At 35.7% G+C, this 20533-nt stretch overlaps 1 protein-coding gene across 4 annotated transcripts; it reads right to left on the reverse strand.

Annotated features, from left to right (window-relative positions):
* Positions 1-1131: 1131 nt before the first annotated feature.
* LOC122087652 (ACT domain-containing protein ACR3-like) lies at positions 1132-11866 on the reverse strand. 4 transcript variants are annotated; one of them, XM_042656866.1, is made up of 9 exons: positions 11641-11866; positions 9950-10061; positions 7369-7472; positions 7188-7233; positions 4840-4954; positions 4653-4720; positions 2924-3544; positions 2624-2728; positions 1132-1662 (listed from the first exon to the last, which is right to left on the reverse strand). In XM_042656866.1, exons 3-9 carry the CDS (start codon positions 7437-7439, stop codon positions 1339-1341), a joined length of 1350 nt encoding a protein of 449 aa, XP_042512800.1. In that variant the 5' UTR covers positions 7440-7472; positions 9950-10061; positions 11641-11866; the 3' UTR covers positions 1132-1338. The 4 variants fall into 4 exon arrangements, with proteins under 4 accessions (XP_042512800.1, XP_042512788.1, XP_042512808.1 ...); XM_042656854.1 differs by having other exon boundaries at positions 7369-7507; XM_042656874.1 differs by having other exon boundaries at positions 10759-11866.
* Between the last annotated feature and the right edge of the window lie 8667 nt (positions 11867-20533).

A 20533-nucleotide genomic window follows, 5' to 3' on the forward strand; every position in this document is an offset into this window, starting at 1 on the left:
TTTGTGAACAAATAGACTATAAACCTCATTGTCTATTGATACAGTAAAAATTACCACATCATTCTATCATGTGATAAAACTAAGAGGATCATCCAAACATGCCTTTCTACACTAGACCATGTAAAGGACATCACACCAAATCATTAAAGTTATGTAAAAACAATTGCATAACTACCAATTATATTAAAAAAAAAAAGTCCATAACTACCAACATTATATAAAAGCAATCACATAAATGTTGTTATAAAGTCTGCCGACTAAAATTGAAGAGACTCAAATGCTCTTTCTAAACTAATCAGTGTTACGAGAAAGAAATCCTTTTCAAAATACAAAATTGATTATTTCCTATTAAACTAGACATGCAATTGAAAATTTAGAGAGAGAGAGAGTTTCCGTCACTTTGTACAAATTTTCTCACAACCAGACGTTGGTAGTAGTTGGGGCAACAACAACATAATTCAGTCTTATCCCAACTAAATGGTATCGACTACATCGATCTGAGTAGATACATACATAAATATATATATATATATATATATATATATACTTTGAAACATCCTACTTACTCAGATCTTTGCCCTCCAAAAAACTCTATTAGATACCATACTAGGATGAAGACTTAACTCATCGTTGATGGCACTTGGGGGAGTATTGAATTTATGACTTCCTCTTTTTTTTTTTGTGCAAGAATCTAAACACACTTCTTTTTGTACAATTAGGGCTTTTTTTTTTTTTTTTTTTTTTTTTTCTAAAGATTTGGCTTGGTGGGCTTTAAACATGAGGGAAATTTTAATGGGCCCTACCTCTTTGAAGTTCAGGAAGACATATAATGGACCCTAAAGGCGTATGTGCCCAGGCCCGGGGGGGGGGGTGTTGGGGGGGACCAAACTTCAGGTTGTTCACGCTCAGAAATAGGCAGTCTTAGGTTTTAGCAATGTAACTGGTGGACAAGTTATATTAAAAACCAACTTTAGAGTCATCATTGTAGAATAACGAGAAACTAAAATAGTACATAAAATAATAGAAATCGCAAATAAATCATCACACAACGGAAACATAAAAATTTTTGTGGTTTAGTTAGATTGTCTATGTCCATGGTGAGATGGGATCGGCTTCACTATCAATCAAGAATAGGGTTATAACCGGTCATCCTCACACTTCTCTTAAATTGATTATAAAGAAAAGAACCCTCGTTACAAATATATAGTGAGATCGAAAGGAATCAAGTACTATTTTAAGCTACATTAAAGCTATGCATAAACATGGCCTTTTTTTCCTGGACAAATTGTATGGTCTGTACATTCATTGAAGTTTCATGTGAGCGAAATGGAACTGTTTTCAAGCCAAGAATCGCTCAAACAAACTCCCAAAGAAGAAGCCTGTCTTGCCCCATCCACTGGACTCAGGTGTCTCAGCACTGCCTGTAGGGACTTTCTTCACATTAAGCATCATAGTGTGTCCAACTTCTTTACGGAGTGCATCGATAGTTTTCATATCTACAGGATTCCCAGAGGCGTCCCTTACATAGAAGACATTCATGGCTTTCTCCCCAACTGTAGTCACACCTGCTCTAGTAACTGTCAATCCATTCTCGCGCAAAATCCTAGTTACTTCAGACAGCAATCCCACTCTATCCCTTGCACACAGCTCAAAGCTCAGACCCTGCAATACATTCAACAAGGACCTTATACGTAGGATTTCAAATAGCATGGCTAAGGTTGAGTATACATTACAATCTTAAACCATGAATGCAATAAAAGAGAAAGTGGCACTGCTCGGCACAAGAAGAAACTAATTGAGGACATTTTATTGTAGTCATAGCTAAAACTTTAATAAAGCATGAAGTTAAAAATGGTAGTACTTATACATAGATCATATTAACAGTCATGAATATCTTTAGGATTGGTACAATTTGACAAGAAGCATAAATCAAGTTCCACCAAGTATAGGTTTCATCAGGAATTGTGAACCCATCAAGGATGGGGGCAGCGGAAGAGAAGCAGAGTTTCACAGTTAACAATGGTAAGTAGACTGGTCCTACCCTCAGATTATCCTAGATTTCTCAAAATCCTGATCCTAGCCTGGTTTAATGAACTCTAACTGATACCTTTTATTTGAAAGGATGCAATTGCTATTTTGGATGATTCGGATGTTCCAGTCTTAAGACTAGGAGAACAGAGGATGGTTGAGATAGTATAACACTATAAACCTTAACAACTTTTGGACACCTGGTTGAAGCAATTACTAGGTAATATGCATAAGCTTGTAAACTTTAACTGAGGAATGGAAGATTTCATCATTTAATCCATTGTTTATAGTGAGTATATTACAGCGACCTTCAACATGAATAAAATGCCCTTTATCTATATGTCCAATCAGCAGAACTAGATCACTTTCAGATAAATGTTGGACAAAAGGAACACCTAAGAAAATAATGGCACTACATAGATAAAACAAGTGGACAACATATGAACAAAATAGGTACCATACAGACAGCAACAGACTACAACATAGTTAGAGACATTGAAAACATAAAATACATAATAAAACACAACACTTTATGCTACTATATGAGCAAGAACTGAATGGAGGTTTTTGGGTTAGGTTTGGAACTGTCCCTTACCTCAGATACTCTTCGTTGAATTGCAGCTTCAAGACACTTGATAACCCTTTGCTTCTCTCCTTCAGTATCAAGTGTACAACCATCCATATGACGTATATAATACTCCTATTAATTCCCATAAAATGAATTTAATTAGTGACTGCACTCAAAATTCTTAAATCCAAGTGCTAGCCCTTGGATGAACCATTTCCTGAATTGCAACATTCTTTAGATTGAAAAGTGAGATAGTATACTTAAGAAACACTTTAGACAAAGAGAATATAGTGAGGCATTGATCCAAAGATGGTTGTTCATGTGTACCTGCAGTGCATAAGGGCCACTGGATGAGATGGAGGCATGAAAGACAACATACTGCATGTCAGTTAGTGTACAGACAATGTCGAACAACAGTTTTGGCCGATCTTTGCATCGAACATTCACCATTGAATACCCCTTGTCCTCACAGCGGTCAACTGTGATAACTGGCCGGAATGCAGATGCATTATCCTTCTCTTCTGTAACCCCACCATCTTCATAGTCCCTTGCAGCAAACATCATTTGGTGGAGACGGCGGTCCATATGGGTGAACCCTATGGAGAAACTGGTGCGAGCTGCTTTCCCGTCATCCTCACGCCCACGTAGGATGTTCTTGAGCTGCTCCTCCATTGCTGACAATCGTATTGGGTCTTCCACAGCACGACCTGTGGTGTCGTCGTTGACATAAAGAACACATGCTACATGCATGTTATGGGTCCATACTTCAGCAGCAACCACATTGCAGTGGAGGTTGGTGAGTATAGCCGAGATCTCTGATAAGAGACCTGGGCGATCCCAGCCAATGAGCTCAATGGCTGTATGATCACCAAGGGAGTGCACACCCACCCTCTTCCCTGTCCAAGCCTTCACCCCATTTGTCATCATGTGACCCTTTGGTCCTAGAGCCTACACAAGCAAAATCCCAGAAATTTACTCATCCACATGACATACCATGAACTAGTTAGTATTATTCATGACAATCAACAAAAATTGTGAATCATAGTGCAGAAAGTACAGCATACAGGTCTAGTAGGCCATTGCAACTGAGTTTCTCCTCAAAAGAAAGTAGGCCCATAGTTTTATTGATCCTTGAACTAACCAACTGGGTTTTTAGGATTTGAGATAGCAGGGCATTCTGCCACACAACCCGGACTCTGTCTAACTAATGATAGGCAGTATTAACCATCACTGGATCTATTTGAGATCAATAGGCTGCTTTCTGAGAGCATTCCATGCCACACCATTGAAAAGGATAGGCAGGACGGCTCAAACAGAATGCAGCCTTGAAGGGCATCTCCCAATTCTACTGATGAAGATTGCCTCATTATAAGTAAAGCTGATGATTTAATCACTCCTATGCCTTATCGGTACCCAACTAAACATAAAACTATTGGCCTAGACTCACTCATTTTACTGTAAGCAGATTCTGATTAACAATTCAAGGCTACACGCATGAGTATAGATCTCTTCTGTAAATCTTTGCAGCTAGAAGCAGCACTTGGCAAGGCTACTGCTGTTACCCTTGACCTCTGTATGTCAGCCTAGCCATACAGTTTTTCTTGTTAGTAGGACTTTCTATGTCCATATTATTTCCTTTGGCAACAAATCTAGCCCGAGACAAAATGCTGGCCACAAAGATCCTGAGTTAGCTCGTCAAATTTCATTTTTTACAGGAAAAATCTGAGAGGGATGTCTTTTGTCTTTGTTAGTCATATTCTAATTTCTCTAATCTAAATATTTTTTAACGACGGGTATCCAAGTCTTCGGCCTGACTAGTCCCACGGGTCCATAAAGACCCATAACCGCATGGACAGGGTTATACCGGGGTTGAATGAGAATCATTCAATTTTCACTGAAAGCAATGAAAAGTACTACACAGCTGTGTGAGTGGCCTCAAAGACGTAAGAGGAGTCTCTAATCTAAATACTTAATTGACCGATTTACTTGAAAAATAATGTCCCTTATCATTTTCTTTATATAGCAAATTGAAAGAGATAAGGAGAGGAAAACTTACATTCTCTATGTGTTCGAAGGTTCTATCATCTGTAACCTTATTTCCTTGCTGGTCAGTAACGTGAAACACTGTTGATCCAAATACCATGAATAAACATCAATTATATATATATATATATATATATATGTGTGTGTGTATGAGAGAGAGAGATCAGAGAGAGAGAGAGAGAGAGAGTTTTACGATATACCGTCCATAAACCATCCGCCATCGGAAGAGATGTAAGCTTTGGAGATAATGAGATCAAGATCTGTTAGAACTTGGACTACTTCCAGTAGTATTCCTGGCTTGTTCATGCTGTCTACCTGCAAAACCACTCGCACCCAGCCACCATATTAAACATATATTCGAATCATTTCATTTATACTAAAAAATGACTCAGCTTCATTTCACCATGGGTGAAATAGGACTTCCTTGACTATAGGCATTATGACCATCAATGACCAAGAGGAGGGTATTTAGAACTCGTCAATGGAGTTTGTTGATGGGACAATATTCTTTTTGCATAGTCAAATCATCAATGGCGAGAGAATTCTTTCTACTCCATGTGAAGAAAAACTTCTGCCTCAATAATTGTTACATGGTGCATAAGTCGAAATCTTATGGATAAATAGAACTCTTGATCCACTAGTCACATGTCAAGCTTCAAGCTTGCCGAAATTTCTACATGACAAGACATAATTTAAAAAATCCATTGTCATGGGAAAGTGCACATTATTTGATGGAACAACATAGGTGAGCACGGACATACATGAAATGCATGCTTTTATATATATATATATATATATATATAAAAGGAATTTGATTCAAATAGATTTTGAATATATATAAATATATATATATTTTATATGAATAATTTACCTTTCCTAGATTTGAATTTTGTTAATTAAAAAAAAAATTTAGGTAAGGATTGATAAACACAAAACAATTGGATTCTCTGCACTTGAAGGGGAAAAACGTGAAAACGGGTTCCGGATTGGTCCCAAGCTTCGGGCATGAACTAATTTAAAGCGCAACCTAAGGCTGATATGGATATTGGATAGGCATAGATATACGGATATTTTTGTCATTTGAAGATTAAAAGAGCCTTGGACTCTTAGGTATCCGGTGACTGGTCTTTGTCGGGACTAAATTACCATTGCAATACACATTTTAAAGGATGGGGATCCTCTCCTGAGTGGTGATCGCTCAAGTCTTGCCCATAGTTGGGCAATCAATATGTGTTCAAGCGCTGATTCAACAATTATGTTTCTACTGACCAGAATAGATGCACTACGCCGAGAGGCGTTGAATCAGCGCATGAACACATTTCCATTTGAACTAAGCCCAATCCACCCTAATCCAGCCCAACTAAATCCATGTTGGGTTTTCTAGCCCTAGCCCAGCCCCTTGGGTTAAACATCCAAACCCAAATGTGGAAAAATAGAATCTGGATCAGATATACGTACTAGAACAATCTCACACATCTCTGATACATGGATTTGAAATCTATTAAATGAAGAGAGAAAAAGTGAATTCTAAATCGATGAACTAGGGATATACGAGATTGTTCTCGTACATGAACTTGATCTGATCTCTAAAAAATAAGAAACGTCAATTTTTGGGGCCTAAATAGCACCCCTTCCCCAAGGACACCCTGTTGCATTATAAAATTAGAGAAAACGCATCCATTTTTTTTTTTTTTTTTCTTTCCATTGATACTAAAAAAAGAAAAGAAAAAAAAATTCTCTGACATCGTAAGAGACGCCGGCCGATCTGGATCGATATCAACAATGGTTAATACCGATTCTTTGTTGATCACGTATCAGTGTAAAGTATGGACAAAAGATAAATCATTAAAAAAAAAAAAAAAAAAACACTAATCTTTAAAGAAAAATGAGGGCAAAATCATCTGATACCAACTTATTGGGCCGATTCGAATCAATTCAGCTCTAGTAATTCCAATTAGACCCGTTTCTATATATATTGAGTCAATCGATTTAAGCTCCAAATTCAGGTGAGAGGCTGATTCCAACCAAAGTCTAAAACTGATGCCCGATCTTGTATAAATGATTCAAATCGGAATCAAATCGGAGACTAATCCGTACTACCTTTACTCATGATCCCAACTTTCCCATGAAGCCACGATAAAAAAAAAAAAAATGGTATCACTGAATCAGTAAGGATAAAAACTAATAAGGTAAAAAAAATAATTCTGATAGATTCAGCTCTTTTTTTTCAAAATCTAGTGGTAGGATATATTTAGATCTGATCCTAATTCGTGTTTTTAATAATTACACAGATTCAGATCCTATCTTGGAACGCTCAGTGCGGCATTTGATGGCTGAAAGAACTCTGGCACACATCCCTAGGTCCTCCCAGCTATTGGATGCATGGTTGACATCTCGGCTGGAGAGGATCCTAAGACTGCCCAAATTCAGATCCTAGTTATTTTAGGACAATGATCACCAGATTTGATGTTACATGTCAACTTTAGAGAACATGAGCAACAATGAGTTGATGTAATTTGAATCAATAGCGGATTATGAGGGATTTTACCTTAACCAGTGTGCAATCCCTACAAGTTGCATTGTCTATAGATACCCTGCATTAATATGAACCCAAGTGGAAAAAGAAAGAATGGTGCTTAAAGTTAGAACAAAAGAAATACAAGAATCCATGAACTGTAATAAGAAAGGTTCAAGATATCAAATGAAGAAAGAGTAAAGGGAGAACCAACCTAGGAGGATTTATGCGGAGGTTCAAGTTTTCATACTCGGGGTCGAAGTAGGGCCAGCAGACTCTATCCATCCAGACACACGTCTCTGTATCTTAGTTTCTTTTCTGCGACACCACACAATCCTTGTCTCTTGAGTAGTCTGTGAGGCAAAGGAGGGTTACTGAGGCACATATAAGGCTGGGCATAGATCATTCTAGGCTTCTACATAAAATTTGGGAGAGGGTTGGACAGGCCGCTAGCCGCTAGCCACTAGCCACTAGCTTTCTTGGAGTCAGCGGCTCAACCAATAGAAGGATTGGGATGGGAGGGGGGCATAGGGTCATTTCCAAAGAGAGAGAAAGTGAGTGACACAGACTGGGTCCCCTAGTAACGTGCCTGCATTTCCCCTTAAATTTTGAAGGCAGTTTTCTGCCACCGTGGAGGGTTCATTTATCATCCTAGGGTCTTGATTATACCCTCTACCCAAAATAGTACGAAGTTGAAAATATCTCTCCCACTATTCTCAACACCCATTGGAAGGTGCTGGCAATCTGACACCCATGAAGTCATGAACTAAGGAATTTCCATTCGTTGCGGGTGAACGGAAACTCAGTCATTAAATTTTAAACCCAATATCGACTATCTCCACGAATATTTCAAATTTCAAATTACAAATTCCCAAAGTGGATTCTTTCGCTGTCTTTTGTCGAAAAAATTAATGAAGATAAATAAGAGCATTCAATATGTGAATCATTCTCATTTCAGCACCAACAAATGATCGTGTGGCATAAAAAAGAAGAAGTGAAAAAGTGTTTATAGATGGCATCTTACTAGCCAATAGGACAAAAACAAATAGAAAAATCACAAAAGACGAGAAAAATATTTCTAACCTCATAGATAAATATTAATCCTAAGGAAATAAGTTGTGATATCAAAAATCAGAGTCGTCAAAAAATCTTTGGCAAATATTAAAAGGAAAAAAAAAAACCCAATTAATAAGTAAATGGAATTTTTTTTTTCATTGAAAAGATATGCATAGATATTCATGAACTTTATATATATTCAAGATAAATTTTTATTTTTTTTCGTAGGATATATTCACAATAAATTAGAATAACAAAAAACCATAAAAGGTATGTGCTATGGGCAAAAATCATCTTTCTCCATTTATGCTTTTAATATTAATGAACATTTGTTATAATGAATAAAAATGAGGGTAAAATGATAATTCAACATCATGTCTTAAAATCAACTTTCTTTCCCTTTCTTCCCCTTTCTTCCGAGTGCAACCATTTTCTGTCTATTGGTAACCAAACAAAGTTTATTTATAATCCATAACAAATTATTGTAAATGGTTTTTCATAAATAAGAAATCAAAATAATTAAAAACCATGTAGAAAGCCTTGCTAAGGGTGTGAATTGCAACCCGAAATCGAATTGAACAATTCGGTGAAATCAATAGACTATTTACTATAATTTGTTCAATTTTAATTTTAAGAACCGAAATTATTTATTTATTTTACAGATTTATTTTGGTTTTAAGAAACATAACCATTTAACCATTGATTCTGAACCATTAGAACTGGTATGCTATTGAACCAATTAGACATACTAAATTATGTTTAAAAATCGGATAATTCTGGCATTCTGTATACGTTCTCTAATGTTTTGTAATGGATTTGAATCATGTACATTATTTCAAACCTTTTATTTTATTTTTATCTTAAGTCTCAATTTGGACGCAGAAACCGTGGTTCAAGCCCAACAACATGAGATTTTTTTTTATTGAGCTCAAAAAATTATATTCATAGCTAATATGAACCAAAACTGATTAGAAGAAAAAAAAAAAAAAAAAAAAAAAAACCAGAATCATAAGAATTATTTAACCAGAACCTTTATTATTTGACTTTCATTTGGGTTATTGGAACCATTTAATAAACGATTGAAATTTTTGCTTTCAACCCTTTATACTTTGAACCGAATCAATTAACACTCTTACATTTTACTGGGTGTGACTTACGTTGGACTCCAACATCATCACTCAGTGGTTCCAAGATGCCACCAGATCTAATTATAGATTTTGTTTATCCTGTTTCCTTGGGTCCTATAATTGACCTAAACTGGTGAAGCTTTACCTTCCGAATCTGCCACACCATAGTTCATATGTGAGTCTATTCAATAGTGGAGCCCACCCATCAACTAGCAAAATTTTAGCCCAAAGGAAGTGATGGGAAAACCGCAGAAAGGTGATCCATTAATAAAGTTCTGGATCAGTCAAAAGGAAAACGAATATAAGAATATAATTACATCTTCATAACTTTGAAGCACTTGCTCTATAGTCCATACTTATTCTTCGCTGAATGAAATGGACCCAATATCATTAAAAAGGCATATTTAGTCTCCGAGACTATCGCCACTGTGGGTTTCATGAGGATCATAATGTATGTAATCTTATATCTTTATTTTGTAAGGGATTATTTTCTCGATTCAAACGTACGATTACTTATTTACAATAAAATAACCTTATTATTGTACCAAGTTTCACCCTCTAGACCATAAATCGAAGATAAAGAAAGAAAGAAAGAGGAAGAGGGAGAAGTACCGTAGTCTGCGGAGAGTAGATTGAGTTACAGGAGGCAGGAGGCTAGGAGCAGTCGAATCAACGCTCCTAACCAATCTCTTAAATGTGCTTATTACATGATGAACACTATATCCTGCAACAAAAAGGAAACCAGTGCACAAAAAGTTGCTTTAGCATGTGGTTCCAATATAGGCGGCTGCATAATATAATTTTAACCATAAAGAAAGAGACAAGATAGATATGCCACTTGTACTTCCAAACCATGTGTTTTCTGATTTCAACGCACCATGGGCCTTCCGGTAACCAAACCTTTTAGAAATGGACAACTAGGAAATGGCCACTATTGGGTTAGGCCAACTGGGCTGAATCTCACTCACCTAGTCCAGCCAAGACAATATTATTCGGTGTGGCGCGCAATGCATCCGACGGTTGGGTAGCACTTGTGTCGAATGCATATTGGAGAGGATCTCTCTCACCACCTGACACGTTCATAGCCGAACTACTATTTTGGGCAACCTGGATCCTCTCCAGCATGCTTGATGCTGCCAAATGTCAAATGCGCATTGGTCGCTCTGGAAGAGATCACCTTTGGCTTAGGTACTTGAATATTAGGGGATTAAGAATTTTAGCACAGCTTTTAAGGAATATTTGAAGAAAAGAATTTTAGAAGGAGAGGAAGAGAAGCAGCCAAAGCTAGATAACATTAGTGGTCGCATATGCTTAAAAGAGCCTAGGTTGTGACTGGAACTAAACACCACTTGAGATTAGTTTGATTAATTCATCATGAGCAACATAATTAAAACTTAAAAAATAATTTGATGTATTCTTACCCAAGTAATCAAAAGGTTCAAGTCTAATCCGTCCTTTATTCTTGATCAATCATGACCGTCTATTCAGTATTCCATGGGGCCCCTTTCACTCAATTAGATAGTCAACAGCTAAAAGTTCACAATCTATACTGATTTCCAGAGTTTACAGTCTAGTAGGAAGAGATTTGGCCTGGAGAAGAGAAAAACTGAGTTTCGAAGCTAGACAAGAGGAGAGGAATTTTGATGGAATCTTTCAGGGAAACAGTGCCAATGCCCTGTCTGTGTCTCAGAGAAGATCACAGACGAGACAGCGACGAGGAAGGTTGTCTTTAAGACTCGAATTTATTGTTCAATACAATGTCTGAACCATTAAAGACATTAATTTTCTGGAAGAGAGAACAAAGAATGTGAAATTCAGATTGTAAACAGGAGAAAACATGAATTTGATAAGACACTTCTTGTTTCAAAATTTTATGACATTTCTTAGAGATAACAAAACTTTGTGAGACAATTAGTCATCAATTCTGCAGATTTATCGACTCTGCAAATTTGGAAGCTTTACTATCGGAACTAATATCCAAAGGAGGGGGAAAAATCAGATTTCTTGCAGGATGACCACGAGAAACCGAGTAGAATCTCAGAAGAGGAAAATGAAATTGCTCAAAGCAGATAAGAACAGAGAAGACAAACGAACTCAAAATCAACCACTTAATCTATCAAATTTCTCAACTATGCGGAAGGTGAAATCTCAAAACCACAAAAACTCTTCAATCTGAAACAAAAAACCACCAGTAGAGCTACGGAAACGAAGAAAACCACAAAATCCTTCTATCTCCTCTAGAAACGAAGGATTCCACGAAAAGCTGAACTTCTAAAGCTGAAAGGAAGAGGAAAGAAACTAACCATTAAGGCTTTGACCTAGCATCGATCGATCACTACTCCCGAATCCTCGACGATAGTTTATGAAGATTTCACTTTAGAATTGGTTTGAGGCGTAATTCAGCTTTCGACGTCGGAAGAACACTTGCAGAGAAGAACATGGTCTTCAGAGAAGAGCTTTAAAAAGGGAAATAAAATCTAAAATAAACAATTAAAAAAAGAGGCGCTAACACAAGTGATGACTCGATACGATGTGGGAAGGCCTTTAAATAATTCACGGCCGAAATTAAAAGAACCAAAAATTAAAATAAGGAAAAAGAAATTTCTTTTCTGGTTTTTTCGTAATTTTATAAGTAGCCATGACACGGCGAACTAACGCCTGAGTCACTCTGTGAACACTTGTAGAAAATACAGATTCTGATATCTCTGCTTCAGGTTTTGTCGTTCTCATTGTCTTGAATGGTTTCTCGATCCCATACAGCTGGGCTCACGTAAGCCCTGCCCTTTCGAGAACTGTTCGGTTAAGAGTTGGGGACACAGTGTCGGACCATAGACAGATTCTTCGGAGTGAATTTACGAAGATACCCATGATTTATATTGACTAAAATAACCCTAATTTTGAATCACAATGATGTGGTGATGAGTGGAAGTTAAAAAATAACCAACTGTGGAAGGTGGAAGACGATGACGTGGTGAAGAGGGGGATGAATAGTGCTCTTCTCGGTTGCACAAAGCACAAGTGCCCTTATGAAATTATAGTATTCTTTAGTGCCCTTATGATTGATTGGTGGTGGTGGACTGGTGGTGATGATTTTTTCTTTTTTTTGTCCGAAAAAAAAAGTTATAATATTTAAAAAAAAAAAAATTGTGTGATAAGTATCTTTAGCCTTTAGGATAAAATTTAGTAGGAATGAAATGATCACCCAACCTCTCATTGGGATGCGTATCCTTACGTTTGGGCATAAGAGGCTCCCTCGGCAAAAAACATCGACCCATATATTTTATAAGAAGGTTTTTATCGGTCAAGGTTAAAGGAAAAGTATAACCATTTGGGGTCATTATTAAATATGTGAATTTAAAACCAAAATTGTTTATTGAAATCGAATCGAATCATCTACATCGAAATCATAAAACCGTTTATTAGATGATTCGTTTTGGTTTTAAAATTGAAACCATGATTCGATTTTGATTTTAAAGTTTAAACCATTGGTAAACCATTTAAATGAACTGTTAAACCGATTGACATATAAATAATAAGTTTGAGTCATTCAATACCCATTAAGTTTCTATATATTTTAATAAAAAAAATTAAGTTTATATTAAAAATAGAGGAAATTAAATTCCCCTATGTTAGAGAAAACACCAACAAATACGAAAAATAAACCAAAACAGATCCACACAACACAGAGATTTAACGAGTTTCACACACCGATATAGTGTGCTAAGTCCTCGGATGAAGAAGAAGATGTTTCATTATGTAGAAGAGAGATTACACCCAAGCAACGGCGAGAAAACTCACTCTGAAACCCTAGCTCGAAAAAACCCCCAAATAACAATAATTTTCTCAACAAGACGATAGTACATTATATACTCCTCCAAGTCATGGGTCGATCTATCAGGTCGCGGTCGATCGGGTCAAACCATATGTGGGGGAAATTGCTATTAGGCTAAGGGAGGGGAATACAATTTCCTCAAAAAACTATTAAAAAGAAAGCATATAATAATAAATAATTTAATTCAATTTTATAATTTACATCTATTTCATTAAAAATTTTAAAGATAAAGAAGTTGTCTGGATAAAAAATTAGAATACATAAGAAAACCATTTATAAATGGTTTCAATTTTAATATATGAAACCGTTTATTAAACTATTCGATTTTAGTTTTACCTAAAAAATCTTACACTAAACCGAATTAAATCATCTAAATCCAACGGATTAACTTCCTTAGTCATATTACTCTATTATTTACTAGACGATAATGCCCTCCTAATTGTTTCTGATACATATTCCTAGACACCAAACCCATGAATAAGGGATTCTTTGTTCACTATGGTTGAAGGGAAACTACCTTCCTCCAACCCCTCATCAACCTGGTGTATTGTGGTTGGGTGACATATAGGTAGACCAGCTTGGCCATCTTCGATTGGAACCAGTTGAGCTTGTCAATCAAGGTACAAGCCCCATGCTGAGGGGGATCGTTCAGTGGCCTCAGGGTGGTTGATCTCAGGAGAGATCTTGACTCTAGGCTGGTCTAGGCCGATGGATGAGACTACTTTTCCTCTTCTTTTCTTCCCCAGTAGTACAAGTGTTGCTCGCCAATGACAGCCTCTTCTTCTGCAACTTCCACTGTTTCTTCCTCTCCATCTCTACCTCCCACGCTGACGTAGCGCCACCTCCACCACTCCTCTCTCTCTCTCTCTCTCAAAAATTTTACTATGGGAAGGATCTCAGTGAAAACGTCAACGAAAATGTCAACCAACGTTATCTTCAGTGGCGCTAAAAGACGACACTATAAAAATGAGGGAGATAGATATGTTGTCAATATATGATAAGTTAATGGACAACATCAACGGAGACACATGATGGGGTATCATAAAAGAGAGATAGAGGGTTATTTTATAAAGAGGAAGAGAGAGATAGACACAATAGGTGCTAGCTTCTTATATACTGATGGCATATCCAACATTTTTCCCTATGAAAAACATAACATAAAAAAACTCTTGGTAGAAACTTTTGTTACACTTTTTTCTCATATTACTAGAATTCACAATAGACCTTGTAGGTAGGATTATCAATTACGAGCCCAAATTAGTAGGCTTGACCTAACTCTGACCATTTAGAACTTGATCAGGCTAGTCCAATTATTAAACATGTCAATATGCAGCTCAACACATTTGTTAATAGGTTGTTCCTGGTGCAAGGGTGCTAACAAGACTCATTCTAAATACATATTAGATTATTATAATTATATGGTAATATTGGATTAGTACACATAGAACAATAATTATAAGAAACATATAATAATATTGTAATTGATTAATTTAATCTTGTTAAACTGAGTTTGATGGGCGAATACATTAAATGATAAAAAAAATAAATCATTTTCTGAGAGAAGGTTCCATAAAAGATAGTGTGGCCGTTGCACCAATACGGGGATCAATAGGAAAACATGCAGAAGAATCAATAGTGACAATTTTCATTTTTATGGGGGCGGGATGATCATTTTTTCTGTCCTTATGTCTTAGTGTGAAAGTCACACTGCCTTCTAGGGGTTTTTTCTTTTTCTTATTATAAAAATATAAAAATTTCAAATAAAATCTATTAGTAACAAACGGAATTCAAAGAGTGATCGACCAAGATCAAATTTCTTATGAGCTTGAACTACTACTTTAATATATAATGGAAAATAATAAAACATTAAATAAGGTGATGGGAAGAGTGGAAATGGTAGAAATATGAACCAAGATTTCTAGAAGAATCCCTTGACCATGGTTATCGCGATATGATCAAATGGTAGCTATTTTCGATCTATAAGAGATTAGAGTTTGTTGGCAATACAAGAGCCTCATCGTAATAAAATCACATCACCATTGGACTGGGACTCTTCCATCCTCACCATTGAAAAAAAAAAATTTTATCTAAAAATATAATAAAACTTATATGAAAGTTATACTTTACTATTTGATGGCGGTAAACAATTCGGAATAGAGGATCTTTGCACAGAGACAAACCAACCTTGGTGAATGGTATCACACTATCATCTATCTTATCGTTTCCAAGCTACAACCACTAAAGATTCCATATGACATGGGTTTAATATACCCTTTACACGAAAATCATGGCAAAAGGTGCTAATTGACAGGTCCTTCTCAACCAAACATGAATTGGGATTTTCCTGTTAGGTCAGGTTGTTAGAGAAAACTAGAGCGTCTATCTTCAAATAGAAAGGATCAAGAGAATAATTTAGAGCTTTTGTAGATGTTGGGAGAATAATCCCACATTAGTTATTCCTGAAATTATTCTTCGTCTCATACGATTGTGAATTTTTCTTCACCCCAATGGTTCAAAAACACCCAATGGTTCAAGTTTTTGAGTTAAATATTTGCATGGTATCAAGGTAAGTCGATCTTGTCTTTTTCCCATTTGGTCATCTATCAAATCGTTAATTTATATGTAGTTTTGCCCTACCTACATGAGAGGGAAAATATTGATCCCTAAAATCTTTTGTTTTCTCGTATACCTATGCTATGTACCCCCTCCATCCAATAGTTTGAGATTTTGAATAGAATATTTGCAAGTGGAATGATATAGGGTTGGTATTAATAGACCAATTTTTAAATAAAATGGATTGAAAAAAATATAAGTAAGTTATTCCTATTCTTTTACGCTTTTATACAATCTCTCTTTGTTTACTATACGAAATGAAGCAGCGGCTAGCACACTAAGATCGATCAACTACTTGGATAACGCGAAGCCTTTCTTTTTCAGTCGTGTGTCTTAATAAGTTAAGTTGATTTCGATTCATGAGGTTGTTCTTTGCTGCATTGTTGTTTTCACTCCCCACTCTCCACCATCGAGTTTATTGGATTGATTTTTATTATAAATTTGTATTTCTGTTTTTATAAACATCAGATCTGTTTTTCCAATGATCAACCCTTTTTTTTTCATCCAATATATTTCAAAATAAAACAAGCAAACAAACGGATATCACATACATGTTCTATTTATGAAAAAAAAAAAAAAATGATCTGTTAAAAGAGGTCATAGAGACCCAAGAGTCTCACTATGTCCATCAATATAATATCGTCTCAACATTAGACCACTTTATGATTGATCATACTAGCTAGATGGTCTATGGTTGAAAATGATTTGTTAAAAGAAAGAACATAATTTATTGGATTACCTTTGAAACATAAAAGTGGCTTTAAGCAGTTTGATTTCATAAATTCCTTCCCAACTTCCAGTACAAGCAGCACCTTTGAAACAAGAAGAATGTAGAGCTAATAATTTAGAGTGTGCCTATAAATTCTATATTCTTGGCATGCAACAATCCAAAAAGGCTAATAGCATCTTGTAAGGCAGGCCATTATGGTTCCACACTTTCACTCTCCCACTCCCCACTAGAGGTAGAGATATATATTTTCTTATTTGATGCAAGATCCACACATCAAAAAGGAACGATCGCCTGCTGGTCAAACAAGGGACCCATGAGGGGCTAATAAGGAAGTCACTTCACGACACTCGTTATTAATTACTAACTTAATCTTACTATATTTCAAGAAAGTGGGAAAGTAGAAGGGTCAACCCAGCAATCTTCCTTAGACTTGCATTAGAGCTCAATTATCTAGCTATTTGCCACGCACTGAGCTAGAAGCTCATCCCCGTGACTAAGATGTTCAAGGAGTTCAATGTTGGAGCATTTGAAGAACCTGCCACAAGATGACAAATGTGAGACAGCACATATTAATTCGAATATGAGTAGTACGATGTGGATGTTAAGCTCCTTAGCTTAAATTTGCCTAGTGTCACGACAAGAAAGTAGGTAAATATATCCTACGTGTGTACCAGTCTCTTACTTAAGTTGTTCACTGACGCCCACTATACCGCTTAGCTAGTGAGATTTCTTCAAGTTCCCGCAATGTATCAATCGATCTTATAGGATTGAAGCGAAAACAAAAGATTGAATCAAGACACAGGATGGATAGAAAGCCTGGCTTCACCGAGCAATTCTGTCCCTTTCCAAAGGTCTTGACAAGCCTCGCTGGTTAACCATTGGCCCCACCTGCTTGTCCTTCCTATTGGAAGCTTCAACAAGATTTTTAATGACAATTTTTTTTTTACCATGTATTTTTTTAGCTACAATTAAACTTTATCGACTGTGTTCCCCATGCCTAGAAACATAACCTTACATTTTTAGGGAGTTGGGGCATCTTTTGAAAGCCCTTGAAAACAAAGGGCTTTGTTTAGGCGAGACCTAGATTGGTAGCATTCTTTCTCCTATTAAACTAAATGAAGTACATAATCTCACTTCTACTTATTAATTAGGAAACTAATTACTTTAATAATATATAATAAAGAAATAATTGAACAATTAAAAAAAGTCAGTTCCAGAATAAAATGTAGTTAATTCACAAAGTTCAACTACAACAAAGATAAGGATAAATAATTAGAAAGAGAATTAGTGCAAATAATTACTTGTAGAATGGGGACCTAATTAAGTAGAGGTGCTCAAAGTGGTGCAGTGGGCCGGATCTGCTTTTGTAGTGGCTTTGGCCAAGATTTTTTTTTTTGGTGTTCCTTTAATATACTTCTAAGATCTAACTCAGCCTTGATCAAAGACAAAAGGATTCATAAATAAAGGAACCACGTTTCCTAAATAGCCGGAGCTTGGTTCGGTAATGCTCCCACCTTTTGAGCCATCGATAAAGCATACACAACCCAAAAGCAGCTTTACTTGTGATGATGTTAATGACTGCTAAGATCCAAAATAAAGGGGGGGGGGGGGGGGGGGGGAGGAGGTGGAACCAACAAAGAGTTAGAACTTACAAGTATATTAAAGGTTAGGTATATGGACCTTTTTTTATGGATAGCATGGGTTGTGTGTATATTTGGAGAATCAGGTTTTTCTATTTGATTTTTTTTTTTTTAATATCTTCATTTTTTTTCTCCCTTCAAGTAAGGATTGATTAAGATTATGGTAAAAGAATCAATCATATGATGAGAGTAGTAGCACTATATAGGCTATAAGTTTATGATAAACTAAGACACCCTTACTTCTCTTGAAGATGACATAAAAAATTTAAATTGAACGTTATTTTTCAAAATTTTAATAAATTTTAGTAATATAATTTTATATTTTTTCTTATGCAAGTATACTGTTTTTAAAACAAATACAATGAACCTTTTTTTCTACATAAAATTTTCCTGCATTCATAGAGGACAATTCACCAACTATTCTAGGGTTCATAAACCCAGATAGGGTTTTAGTGTATATTCTCAAAATAATCTCCTCATACCCTCTGCACGATCCCCATTCATTGAAACAAATAGAGATTTATTGTTCCCCATCTTTGAACCCTCTTTATAAAGTAGAGTCCATTTTGGTCTCAGATTTTTTTTTAATGGTCTTGAGGGTTTCGTCTAAAAACTTGAAAGATACTTTTATAAAATAATCCTACGTTGAGTAAATTTGGGATGTTATCGTAAAATCATTTGGTTCTTTATTTAAAACACTTAAAACCTTCAGATTGGATGATTCAATAACATTGCAAAAAAAAAAAATTAAGTTAATATTTCAAGGCATGGTTTCTTAAGAAGCACACTACCATGTATATTTTAGACAAGGCAAATTATTATTGTCATCACAAAAGTCCGTTATATTTTTTAATATCATAAATTATATATTCTACATAGACAAATGATATGTCTATTTGGATCATCACTAAATAGAGAAGTCATATTCTAGATTAGTCATATGTCAAAATATTAGAAATTAATTCAAAAAATATTTCCTTTGTATTGGCACACATCTTGCATATGTCCATGCATATGTACCCGTACTCTAGAGATTTTCGTGCATTTTCTCAAATCTTTGTACAAGCAAATGATTTAGATTAAGAAAAAAAAAAATGCATAAAAGTGGATATCTCATATCTATCTTGTGATTTCAGAAAACATCACCTTCTAGTGTTATTTAAATAATTAAAATTAGACGATTTAGATTAAAAAAAGACATAAAATAGGATTCTACATATTTTTTTATCAATGTAAAATATAAAAAAAAATTATGTAAGAAAACTTTACCATGAAACAAACAAGACCTAAAGTAAAAAATTTCATCCTAAAATCACTTCCTTTTCCGAATAGTTGAGCATAAATATCAGTTGTAAGAATTAAAGAAATGTTTCTTGCAAAAAAAAAAAAAATGTTTCTCATAAGAATCACACTATTAAATCTTAAAAGAAAAAAAAAAAAAAAAGGTGACCAAATATCTTAATAGAATAAGTCAAGATTAAAAGGTGGGAACTGGGAATACCTAATTAGAAGGCAATTAAAATATATAAATAAATAAAATAGTGCGGAGACCACAAGTGCAAAGCAAGCAAGTTGCAAAGATTCCAGAGATTCCATATTTGTGTTTCGGGCCCTTTGGTGGGTGGTGGCGGTTGTGGTGCTGTTGGATTCATTGAATCTCCACCATACAAACCTAGCTTCCATTTGAAAAATCTAAGTAGGTCCCACAAGCTTAGTCAGCTTCTTTCCATTTTTTTCCACGCGATTTCCTGCGGTGTCACAATGATTTGTCGTTTTCTGTAAAGATGATAACGTACAACGTCATACACGGACGTAGTGTACGAGCAGGCATGGCCCCACTCCAGCTTTTCTGATTGGAAATTGGGATTTATTGCAAACTAATGGCGATTGAGTAGAACGGTGTTCACCAAACAGCATCCTTTGAAACCATTGGATTGAAATATTTAGCATCTTCCTAAAAAGGCAGAATGGGCCCCACCAACATGAAACCAATGAGAATGCACAAAAACATCAGCAAGGGTGAGATTTTCACATTTTATGAAGAGCGGGTCACGTTGCTTTTCACATTTTTTTTTTTTCTTATGCTTATATTTAAATGGGCAAGTTAATCCTATCCGCGTGTGTGGCCATTGTGCTAGTGATATGCCAATGGGAAAACGCATGGAGGCAGGTTGGGGGTGGTATGGTTTTTTTTTTGGGAAAATTACGTGATTACCCACTATTGGGTTTTCTTTTACAGAAATACCTACATTGGGTTTGACTCAACAGATTTATCCAAAAAAACTTTGTGTTTTACAAAAATGACCAAAACAGTGACAATCGTACATACGCCTACGAATTGGATATGTACATCTTCCAATCGGTAAAAAAATCCCTGATTT

Source organism: Macadamia integrifolia, chromosome 2 (genome assembly GCF_013358625.1).
Source record: "Macadamia integrifolia cultivar HAES 741 chromosome 2, SCU_Mint_v3, whole genome shotgun sequence".
Classification (NCBI taxonomy): Eukaryota; Viridiplantae; Streptophyta; class Magnoliopsida; order Proteales; family Proteaceae; genus Macadamia; species Macadamia integrifolia.

Coding starts and splice junctions, on each gene's coding strand:
- LOC122087652 (XM_042656866.1), bottom strand. CDS start 7,439: ATGGATAGAGTCTGCTGGCCCTACTTCGACCCCGAGTATGAAAACTTG. Junction 3,545..4,652: donor CCTTCGAACACATAGAGAAT/GTAAGTTTTCCT, acceptor TTGCTTGTGTAG/GCTCTAGGACCAAAGGGTCA. Junction 1,663..2,623: donor TTCAACGAAGAGTATCTGAG/GTAAGGGACAGT, acceptor AATGTATTGCAG/GGTCTGAGCTTTGAGCTGTG.